Below are 12,862 nucleotides of genomic sequence, written 5' to 3'. Positions count from 1 at the left end.
AGAGCACTCTTTCATTACAGTGCTCTTGCTTGCATCTTGGAACTCTAGGGAGAGAAAGAAAAAAAAAATAGTCAAAAGTCATGAGTCAGAACACTCACAACACACTAAAAGATGCTCTCTTTGTTTTATGCACTTGGCCAATCAGCACCAAACACACTATATACGGTGCAGTACAAATTTGCTGCGCTTGTTGACTTGTAGTTTTTTTTTTATATATTAGTGACCATGTTATTCATCATGTCTGGAAGAAAGCCTGCAAATTTTAATGCTGCTAGTGCGTCTAAGGTGCCACGGAAAAGTATCTCCTTGCTTGTAAAATTACAAGTGTTGAAACAGTTGGAAGCCGGTGAGCATCAGGTGGATGTCGGTGCTGCTTTCAACTGGCTACATCGACTGTTAGAACCATTATTAAGAATGCAAACGAGATAAAGGCTTCAGGCCATGACAACCACAAAGTTAACAGCATAAAATTGTGCGTGGTTAACTGAAGCACAAAGTGTTGTGGCGGGTAGGAGAGCAGCTGCACCTCTCTAATCACCCTCAGTCCCCCACCTTTCTGCTTTCTCTCCATATTTTTTAATTCTATGTAACATAATGTTGAATGGATACAACGTTGCTCATTTCTACTTATACTCAATTTTGTGGGTAGATATCAGCTGTTACCAATTGCCACAATCTCCATCATCACCACTACCAGAGATGGATTAGCTTCAGCCAGAACAGAGCCATATGATATCCACTGCCTCCCACCCACTGCGTCTCTCACTCAGTCTACTACAATCATCACTACTATTCATCAAACAACTGTCATTCATAATACAATATTTTTTATTCAATAATTAGTAAATATATGTTACTGCAATAATCTGTGTTTATTAATACCTGTACCCTTCAAATACAATACTGTATATCCTATACATGTATATCTCATAGGTAAAAAATAACGTCATCAGGAACGCATCTCCATACATGCATGGTATAATGACCCCCTTAGAATGCTGTTTTGGGTGTGCTCTATTATCCAGGAACATATCGTGAACACTAAGCAGAGTATTACTGTACTGTACTGATAACTCAAAAGAAAATTTATGAAAATCTCTTTAAGTCTTTCCCATATAATAATTTAGTTAAATTCTGTAAGACGCACTTCTAGCGGTCATCAATTAAGATATTACCTGATGATTAACAATTTGAGTTCCAAATGTATTCCTCTCCAAAGCATATTTAGTAGCCTCATCTAGGGCACGTTGGGACAACCCCACAGCTCCAGCAGCCACAGGAGGACGTGTGCGGTCAAATGCTCCCATAGCAATCTTGAACCCTGCTCCTTCATCTGAAAAATATCATTACCTGTACTAAGTTTCAAGTTTTCTAACCTGAAATTATTATTTTCTAATTATGTTTCATGTACAAATCTAAATTATAAACCACTTTCATGAATTTAAGAGCCACATGCAGTCTTACAAAAAAAAAGAAAAAACTAAATCAGTGTCTAACTTACCAAGTTCTCTGTGACTAATATGTTAAGGGTTTGAGCTCAGTTTGGCCTGGACACATGTGAGAAGGGCATTATCTAGTGTGACACAACCAAATATCACAGGTTTCCCAAAAATCGGTTTTCTCCTGTATTAACACTGGATAGACCAACTGCCTAAATGGCTAGTAAGTTGGTAAGAGGTAAAAATTATTTAATAAAAAAAAATCGTCCAGTTTTCATTGGTTATTCAGAAATAATAACTGAACACTTGCTTCAATATTCTAAACACTGATCTGCTGCTACATCAAGTAAGCATTTATGACCTTTTACAATAAGATATGATTCACTTATGATGAAAAAATAGAGAAGGGGAAAGCCCAACAAGTGGAGCATATAAACATGCAGAGACAAGTAGTTATCTCATGAAACCCCTCACAAGAGATAAACTTCTAAAGCCATTAACACTGGTCTTATGTTATAAAAGAGTTAGAGGCCAAGACAACCTAAAAATATCAACAGAAAACATAAATACTCAAGCTGCCTAGTGAAGGATGGCTGATCATAAAATAGCTACATTTATACTGCTTATGGAAAATATGCTCAATGAAAAATAAATTTGTCACTGGTGGGGAAATTCCTGATCACTTATAATATACTGTAGTGTAAATATGATTCTAAAATAACAGGAATAAAACTTCAATCTCTATAATCAAAGAGATATTACAAATGTAAAAATCTTAGGTACAGTACTGTATATCAGATCTATAAAGATAATCCTCTTATATCCACTATACAATGGAAAAAGAACAGACAATCATCATAACAAATGTTACCTAAAAGAACATTTTCCTTCGGCACAACCACATCTTCCAGCGTAAAGCCACTAGTGTTGGAGCAGCGCTGACCCATATTCACTTCCTTTCTTCCCCTCGTCAGGCCTGGCGAGTCACCATCAACAATGAAACCAGTGAAGGCTTTTGAAGCAAGACATTTTGGATCCGGACTGTGAAAAACATGTTGATTAATCCTACTATGTATTGTTACCATCATATCCATCATGCCTTTGTCCTCATATGCTAAGGGGGTAGTTATAACAGAAAACTTCCAACCCAACCCAAATCTATATAATGTAATGCCTTAGTCCACTCTAATCTCTTTATTCTCACCCCCATTATCCTTCCTTCAACAGCTACAGTGTTACTGTACAGTCCCTTTACCAACATCTCTTGCATCCTTCACACATGTTCATACCATCTCTGCAAATACAGTACCTCTCTTCACCCATTTCATCACTCCATAATTTATAAACACACTGTCCTCTCCACAATTTCCAACATCCCATTTGTTGTTCTACTTGCCCCTTCTATTCTGTAAGCCCCATATGCAGTCCTTCAGTAACTTTTATTCATAGCTTAAAGTTTAGATAATTCTGTTTTAGTTCATGTTTTGCTGCCATGTGTTTGTTAAGGTAAGAAGCATAACCCCAAGTTACTTCTTTGCACCCATGCTTACACTCCTTTCTGCAAGATACTTCCCAGTTCACCAATTACTCTCTTCTGAAGGACAGTTCCCTCTCGAATTTCACTCTCCATCATTCCCCATTATATTTATAGCATCATTCCTAATTCTTGGATGCCTTAACTTCTTCCAGTACTCCATCCTTTAATATCACCAAACTACTGTAAATACATTCTAATTCATTCTATATTCGAAGTAGTTTACCAAAATCTATTAATGCCAAACTATATCTTTTCAAATACTAATAGCTAATTACTCTTCCAAGCACTGCTTCTGTAGCACTGTTTTCATGCTTGACCAACCCAAATATATCTACGTAATCATATTATGCCAATTTTACAAATATAGAGTCAGTAGCAACACAAGTATAGTAACTGAACATTTGACTCTATTCATCTCTAAGAGACACTACAGTAGCTACTATACAGTAGTGCATTTTTTCCCAGCTGAGAAAAGATGCCCCACCCCATTCTCAAGAGTTAAGAGCTGATTGGCTGTTGGAAACCTGTCTGATTTTGTCCTGAACTAATGATGCTTTTCGAAATGAGTTTATTCATAATCTTTGGGATGACAGTTTTGACGAGAAAGATATTTAACTAAATTATATAAATACACATACATTCATAATTACAAACATGAGCACGTAGGAAGTTTATCAGAAATCTTCACGCTTTCGGAGGATGCGTTTAATATACTGTATACAGTACTTATTTTTACCCACAATAAGACATAGTAAGACAAATTACGTATAAGTAATACTACATTATGCAAAAACTATCATCTTAAAAGATAAGAATCACATTGAAATATTACATGGCCGTCAGCAGAGGCAGGAAAAATATGAAGTTGTTCGTAGTTATATTTCCCGCCTCTGCTGACGGCCGTGTAATATATTTAAATGTGATTGATAATTCAAAATTTTTCTTAATATGTCTTATTGTGGGTAAAAATAAGTATACAGTTAACCCTCACTTTACGCGGTTAATGTAACCCGGAGGGTCCCGCGTAAAGTGAGAAACGCGTAAAGTGAATAACATAACATATGGGATTAATTGAAATGGAGTTCGGGCCGATCCCCAAACTCCACTTTTTGACGACACACAACTATGTTGTAGTAAAAATATTATCTTAACTTTATGATGGTATGCACACACAATTAATAATTAAGAGAAATATCAATAATATTAGGTTTTTTAACACTTACATTAGTAGAAAAAATGGCTGGGCACACGGGGATGGGCGGTTCGTTCCGAGGCAGAGGGCAGAGTATTGGCCCTCACCTGTGTCACTTGTATCAATTGTATCACTATCCACCACAGAGGCTTGCAGGGCCTCTTTGTCAAACTCCCCAAAGTCCATATAAATCCATATCCTCACCATAATTATCACTATCACTGACTTGGGCCGGCTGTGGTGGGTGGCGGGTGAAGAACTGGTAATGTTTTGATGACTGGGCGACCTTGTGCGCACCATGTTCACGCAACTTACACAACATGGCGGATGGCGGGAGGTTTGGATCCAAAAATGGCGCGGCTCGCCATCCGCTCTCCGCGTAAAGGGGTACACGCACCGCGGAATGTGAGCATCCTGGGTTCCGGCAGAGCACCGCGTAAACGTGGAAACGCGGAATGTGGGACCGCGTAAAGTGAGGGTTAACTGTATATTAAATGCATCCTCTGAAAGCGTGAATTTACTACCAGAGTTTAACAGTTAATTCATGTACAGTATAAGATTCCTGATAAACTTTCTATGTGCTCATGTTTGTAATAATGAATGTATGTGTCTTTATATAATTTAGCTAAATATCTTTCTTGTCAGAACCAGTCATGCCAAAGATTATGAATAAACTCATTTCAAAAATCATCATTACTTCAGGATGAAATCAGACAGGTTTCCAACAGCCAATCAGCTCTAACTCTTGGGGATGGGGTGGGGCATCTTTTCTCAGCTGGGAAAAAATGCACTATACTGTAGTGGTATATCTAATGGTAAACCTACAAATGGGTGAACTGTAACATCCCTTTCAAGTACTATACTGTACAGGTATATCACACACGTCACTCACTTGTTTCATAAAAAAATAACTGAATACAGTAATAAAACAAATAAGAAAACAAGCACACACACACACCCATAGGCTGGCTGCCATCACAGTACCAAAGTAATTTGTGCATCAAAGGCATCAGATCAGAATTCTGATCAGGTTCTTACTTGGTACGAGCAAGCAGGAAGTACCAGTTGGCAACCCCACCATTGGTGATCCACATCTTCTGACCATTGATAACATAGTCGTCACCTTTTTTCTCAGCACGAGTGCGAATAGCAGACACATCTGAGCCTGCACCAGGCTCTGTCACACCATATGCCTGGAGTAAAATACCAGTGACAATATGTTCTCCTTAATGTTTCACAAAAATATTACCAAAATATTACATTAGTGTATGAATACCTGGACTAATATCTCATTAAATCTGAAACCTATTAAAATAAATTTAAGTATGAAATGTTTATAATTATACTGTACACTGTATATACCATTAACATCCTACCATGGGAATTAGGTAGTATAGAAATGTTTCTCCACATCTGTTTTTTTAAAGTTTCATCTAAAAGACATGAGGTGAAGTTGACGACACTAATTCAATTAAATTTTATATTCACTAAAGGTGCATGTGACACTGATTTTAAATTACCGTACTGTACACATCTTGATATGCCCATGAAAGGCCTGTGATATCAAATTGTTGAATGCAGTATGATGGGAATAAAACAAACAACTGTACTAATAACTGGAAATAAAACTTTTATTTTTTTTTCTACTACGGGGATTAGCCCACCCAGGCATAGGTCACTGACCCACATCGGTGCCTGGGGGGGCGAAAATGTATAATAATAATCATAATAATAATGCAGAGAAGTAACATTTTTAATAAAAAATAAAATAATAATGACAATAATAATAACAACACCGCAATAATAATAATAATAATAATAATAATAATAATAATAATAATAATAATAATAACAACACTACAATAATAATAATAACCATAAAGAAATAAAAAATAAAAAACGATCAAGAGTGAGAAACAATATACAGTATGTATGTTGCGTTGTCAATGGTAAGAGAAACAATTAAGACCCTGCAATTGTGTGTAAATAAAGCAGAAAGTCAGATCAGCAACCTGGGACTTGGTCCCAATTTTTGTGATGCCATATGGCACCAGGGTCTACCATTAGACAACACATTATGCTTCCAATATCTTCCCAGGCGGCAGTACCTCCCTGTTTGGTAGCTGCCTACTACCTACAGTTGTGAACAAAAAGAATTGAGAAGGGAGTGTAACCTGTGCCTGCCTCGTAAGTACAGTGGTCCCTCGATTAACGAACACAATTGGCTCCACAGAGTCATTCGTTAACCAAAAATTTCGTTAACCGAATATTATTTCCATGGGACATTGGGTAATTGGTTCCAATTCACAGAAAAAGTATACATACCAGTAATAGAATTAACAAAACATTAAATATAAACTAAATACAGTACTGCACAATAATTAATAAAAAAACAATAGAATACTGTATTTTAACTTACATTGAGGTGTATATGTCGTATTCCCGGCAGCTTTGTTTACATATCAAACAGTTGATTGTAGAGGCAGTCGATGATGACATGCCATATCTTTACAGAGTACATTGGTTCTAATGCCTGCCTTCTTCGTGTTTCATAATAATTTCTGCACTGTATATTATCAATATGTTAACTAAATTTCAGAATGACCAATAATTTTAATGTAAAATGCAAAAATATTCAAGAGACCAAACTCGATGTTCACTCCACTGTAAATAAAGTTAAACTGAGAAGTGTTGGTGGGTGATTCGATCAGCTGATGGGCGCACAAAAACTGTTCCCTGTACTGTCTTTATTATCAATATGTTAACTAAATTTTAGAATGACTAATAATTTTAATATAAAAAATGCAAAAATATTAAATAGCACAACCTTCTTGATATTTACTCCACTGGAAACGAATGTAAACTTAGAACCGATTACTGTATTGGCGGACTAGCCGATCAGATGATGCGCACAACAAAACGCGTTTCTCGTAAGGCTTTCGTTAATCAAAGTTTTGTTCGTTAATTGAACTGAAAATCCTTATGGGAGCTAATTCGTTAACCGAAATTTCGTTAATCTAACCGAGGGAGGGACCACTGTACTGTATATTTAAAAATCAATTTCTCCTGTGAAAAGAAAATCGCAGACTTTTAATCACCACCTCAATGCGACACTGCCAATTCTCCATCTAGCCCTACCCTCCCATACACCACCTCCCTCCCTTCCTGCCTATACATCTACGATGAGAAAGTCAGATGCTTTAGGTATGCTTAGACAGCTTTACATAAAAAATTTTGAAACTTTTGTCCTGGATGGAGTAGATGTGTAATTCAACATGTTGCTGAACAATGATACTTTGTAACCTGGCCCGTATTAACAAGATTTTGTACAGCAAACATTTTTCATGCACACGAGACATCACTGGCACAAAAACAATAGAAAGATACTGATTAAAAGACTTACAGACACGAGAGGTTCCTCTGTCATGCGTCCCAAGTACTTCTTCTTCTGAGCTTCATTTCCTGCTATGATCACTGGCATCTCCTGGAAATCGTGAAGTTGTTAGATGATACCAAAAACAAATTTACTGCGTACTTTATGCAAACATACAAATAAATGTCACTTCTTCAAGGCAACATAATGTGAAGAGGAAAACCAAACCAAACTGTGTGTTGGAAAGACAATAAGCCAGTTAGATTATGTGGGATGATTCATATGACAGTAGAAACACAAAATGGTGTACCCTGTAGTCATCACTGTGCTCTATACTGTAAGTTGTGTTATGTAAAAGAAAGGAATATTAATTGGTGGGTGTTAGAATGTGTCTCTTATTATCTATGAAAATACACATTCAAGAGGAGACCTCCACCCTCATGATACACTTGGAATTAATGAGGATACACAGTAAGACATTCTGTGAGTGGCATTTTGACAAAGTATCCATGATCATCACTAGTGTGAAATGTATTGTAGAACATTTGGGTACAAAGGAGTGTGGTATAAGGTTCTGAATTTGGTCTGGTATAATGGTCTGAATTTGGTCTTTATACAGACAATAAAAATAACATTAGCATATGAACAGGCAGGAGGAATAATTAAAATAATAAACTTAGGTGGTAGGAAGACTAGGATGATTACTGGAAAGAACAGTGATTCAGAAGTGTGTTTAGAAGTGTAAGAAGGAATGGTATACATCAATCGCAAATATGACAGCATAATTATAACCAGGCCAAGCAAAAGAAGGCTTTTGGTAAAGTTTAAATACTCCAGAGGAAATAAATTTTTTCCAAGCCTCTGCTGTGATGCATTGATTCCATGATTCTTAGTACTCACTCAGCACCCTGTTCCCTTAGCAGGAAGCCATGTCCATCAAAGGTTGTTACACTATCTGCAAGCAAACTTATTGCTGTGTGAGTGCAATAATTAGTACAGTATACAGTACATACAAAGAGGGTGTCCAGCACTCCATTTTGGCCAAGAACCATAACCAGAACCATTTGCTCCCTAAGGAATAAATGGTGATTTTAAGAATCTGATCATGGTCAACCTTTAAGTGAGGATACAAAATGAAACAGCTTAAGTGCTCTTAACCCCTTCACTACAGGGATGCCACTCTTAAGATTTTATTTGGCTAATGCCAGACCATTTTATTCAGCAGAGAGGGGACTCCCTACACAAGTACGTAGTTAACCATTTAGAGAGCCATGTAGCCCTTAAGTATTTTATTCTGGCTAATGCCAAATGATTTATGCAGCTGAAAGAAACCACTGAACTGAATTATCGCTTGCTTAAGTGTAATGTTTAGTTTACTGATTAGTTCTTGGGCTAGTTTAGCAGTGAATGAAAAAGGTTGAGGTATATACAGAACAAGGCTTACACAGTATACTACAGGAGCCCAACAACAAAACTAAAGAGGGGATTACTTACCGCAAGATTGTTGGCTTCCATTGCTGTCTGTACTCCCGTGCACCCATAAGCTGTTTCTTCTGCGATAATGCAGCCTTCAAATGTTCCTAAACCCATGCCACCAGCCTCAACTGGGATGTGAGCATTCATAAGACCCAATTCCCAAGCCTATTGATACAAGATGATATACAATAATAATGTTTCTCATTTCCTACAAAAATAATGCATAATAACAATTAATCAAAATAATGAAAAATAATTAATTGTGTTAAAAACACCAGTGGAAATTAAAGTATCTTTATCTATTATGATAAACAAATAAATCTAACTTTGAGCTAATACAGTACACTACTTGAACACTCAACAATTATTCACTGCAGACAGGGAAGCAATCATGACTGTAAATTCATGACTGAGAATGAATGGTGTTTGGCCCCAGCATTTACAATACAATACAATATATTGTTAGCTTGATGAAGAGTGGGTTTTGTAGGACACAATTACTCAATGATTTATACTTTAAATGATGACTACTGCTTCCAAAGGTCCCTTTCATGGACTTGTTCTTGATGGTCACATTAATCTATTCATGTAGAAGTCTTAGGTCTCGACCCATTAACATGGTAAACATAATTCAGTAAATTATCTGTTGACCAAAATGTTTGGGAGCAAGAGGCTTTCATAAAGTGGATGCCATCATGAACATGTGTCCAAGGAATGCATGTAATAAACCACAGTAATTGTGTAAGTTTGGGTATATTATTGTATTAGTTTCTGTAGTTACTGCACCTGACTACCTGTACATGAACTTACTTCATTATTCTCTAATAATCTCAATGTTTTAAGTCTACAATCAGGCTTTCAATGTGTCAACATTCTCCTATAATCACTGAATAACTTACTCCTCAAACTCCAGTGAAAACAAGTACATAGACTGGTCGCTCTCACCACCACACACAGTCACGCGGCCAGTTGTCACATCATCCAATTTCTCATTTACTCTCATGTGTGTGAAAAATTTAATAAACGAAAATTATTTTAGATTCTTAATCTCCAAATTTAGAATTCTCAAATCTCATGTAAATCAGATTTCCAGTTGACAGATTAGTCACCACTTAAAATGAGGTAGCTTGGTCATTACCTCTGTTACTGCACCAACTCCATCCTTCTCTTGTGCTGCCTACCATATTTTTCCAACCTTCAATTACATTATAATAAACCTTTAATAGAGACCCATCATTTATTTCACATTCCAAGACTCATCATTCTCCTCACATTCCAAGACCCATCAGTCTCCTCACATTCTAAGACCCATCATTCTCCTCACATTCCAAGACCCATCAGTCTCCTCACATTCTAAGACCCCATCATTCTTCTCAAAAGTTCTCACATGCCAAGACCCATCATTCTTCTCACATGTCAAGTCCCATAAACTTATGTCATCAATGATTCTCTCAATGAACTTATTTACCCTACATATATTTTTATCATCGTTTTAAATAATCACTCACCTTTTTAATTATTTCCCATGGGTATTCCATAGTGCGGTCTAGTTCAGCAGCTCGCGGAATGATTTCTTCTCTAGAAAACTTCCTGGCCAACTGCTGCATCTCCCTCTGTTCATCTGACAGGTCTTGCAACAAAATTTCCAGAAGTATGTATATTACTACGTTACTGTATCTATACAAAGATTAATAGTGAATGTTATCCAGTAAATTGGTCACAAATAAAAAAAAAATTAATTACAAATATATTTTGTAATAAAAATGGCCATAAAACAGTACTAATGGCAAAAAAAAAAATCTCTGATTTAACTAAGGGGGAATGTATAAGTATCGGCAACATTTAAGCACCATACCGGACAGTCTTCATCATCAAAGAAAGATAATCACAAATAATATGGTTAATTTGAAAACTTACAATTGAAAACGAGCATAGTTATTGGTTGGAATTCCTTACTGTACTTGAACAACACAATACAAAGATGGAAGAGTGGATGGGATGCATTCTAACTCCTGCTTAATCCCTTAAGTACAAAAAAAACAGTAAAATTTTAGTTTTGTACAACCATAGAATCTGGGATATTTAACACATGCAATAGATATATCTCATCATTTTGACTAACTTTCATTCTATACTCTTCCATTGCAAGTAAATAATAATGAACCTAATAGAACCTGACCAAGCCAACCAAAGAAACCTACCTAACCTTACCTAACTTTCTAGACGGCCATATTAATAACAGCAAAGTACATTATACTTATTTTGATATCTGATACCAATGAAAGCAACTTTGTTGAAGCGTCATGACGTAATTTTACATTTTTTGTGGACATGCGAGTACGCTCGGATAGAGTGGGTCAGTTGTGTAATGAGTGATTGTCAGACCAAACCTTACAGCCCAGAATTATGCCGCATATAACAGCAAGAGCACTGCAGACCTCGTGGTACCACCACATTCCGGGTTGACACACCTCAGGTCGACCCAAGGGACTTGACCTCGCCTGCTAATGACGTGAGCCGGGTGACTTACAAACCGCACCTAACCAAGACACCTGGGCAGAACCACACCTGCACACAGCTATCCAGATCAAACCAGTTTAGTGTTAATTGTTAGAGGTCAGAAGCCGGCTGGGCCGACCCCATATAAAGGCCCTACAGTCCCGTCCACGGGCATTATCATTATCATTCTGATTCTGGTCATACTGATTCTCATTCTGGTTGCTGTCATCCCCCTCCCGTTCGGGTCGTCACTCGGTTCACTAAGCAGAGTCACGCACGTCCCCTCCCCAGGTCGGGAGGGAGACCTCCCGACCAGACCACGGCATCGCCAGCTAAGCAGACTCTCCCATAGGAGGCAGCCCAGCCAGCACTCACTGGGCCTACGTCAGGGTACACGTGAGTCTTGTCAGAACGTCCTAGGGTGAGTTACCTACTGTGGGAAGTGTATTCATTCAGGTGTGTCCGAGAGTCAGTGTCAAGTAACGTAAAGCATAATGTGTTAGTACCCCGATATAATAGTGATATTAATGTGTCCATGTCATTGAGTGAAGTAATAAATAGTTGTATCAAGAGGTGTTTAACAAGTTGTCCCTATAAAAAGTGATATATGTGTATTGACATACGAGATAAGATAAGCGTAGTGACGCTGTGCAAATAACATCCAGGCCACGCTACCAAGTTTCCTATCTTTACATTCCTACTCTCTATACTTCCTACCTATATATGTAATTCTCTTCTTGTGAGATTCGTCTCATTACAGTTGTATACAAAGTGAGCAGGTGACAGGTGTCCCCGTATATGATAATAACAAGAGAATAAAACACATCCAATATCTCCGTTATTTGACATTTATGAGGCAAGTGTTATAGAATTATTAGATCCATAGATTGCAAATGCCAAAATCCCAAAATGAGATGGTTGTACATAACTGAAATAATACCCCATAAAACACCTCAAGTACAATGATTTAATCCTTTAAAAATGATCACAACACCTCGATTACCATGTTTTACTTTGAAGCTGATGGCAAGCTAAAACCTAGACACAAGTGGATATATCATTAACATTTTCTAGCCCTTGCAACCACAGCATTTTCAAAACACTTACCAAAGCAAACACCACTCTTTTTAACTGCAGCACCACTTGCAGAAGTACTCTGCCATCGCACAAATGACCGGGCTAGTGGTCCAGTAAGCAATAACTGAAAAAGAAAGATATGTGCAAATAAAAAATAAAACACAAGTTTGAGGATGTAATATGCTTCAATGGTCAAACACATCTACCCTCTCTCACGGGAACCAAATTCATATGTAGCTACATTAATAACTTTTTGGCACAGGATACAG

General features: G+C 37.2%; 1 protein-coding gene across 1 annotated transcript in view; it reads right to left on the bottom strand.

Annotated features, from left to right (window-relative positions):
* LOC121878076 (medium-chain specific acyl-CoA dehydrogenase, mitochondrial-like) overlaps nt 1-12,862 on the bottom strand; it is a 29,662-nt gene that overhangs the window by 13,674 nt on the left and 3,126 nt on the right. The window contains exons 2-8 of the mRNA XM_042384066.1: nt 12,624-12,717; nt 10,526-10,647; nt 9,036-9,182; nt 7,572-7,652; nt 5,207-5,361; nt 2,311-2,480; nt 1,176-1,333 (exon numbers count right to left, since the gene is read on the bottom strand). Of these exons, the coding sequence (XP_042240000.1) occupies nt 1,176-1,333; nt 2,311-2,480; nt 5,207-5,361; nt 7,572-7,652; nt 9,036-9,182; nt 10,526-10,647; nt 12,624-12,717 (927 nt within the window). The remainder of the gene's footprint in view (nt 1-1,175; nt 1,334-2,310; nt 2,481-5,206; nt 5,362-7,571; nt 7,653-9,035; nt 9,183-10,525; nt 10,648-12,623; nt 12,718-12,862) is intronic.

Source organism: Homarus americanus, unplaced genomic scaffold (assembly GCF_018991925.1).
Source record: "Homarus americanus isolate GMGI-L3 unplaced genomic scaffold, GMGI_Hamer_2.0 scaffold33468, whole genome shotgun sequence".
NCBI lineage: Eukaryota > Metazoa > Arthropoda > Malacostraca > Decapoda > Nephropidae > Homarus > Homarus americanus.
This window is presented reverse-complemented; position numbering and strand designations above follow the sequence as displayed.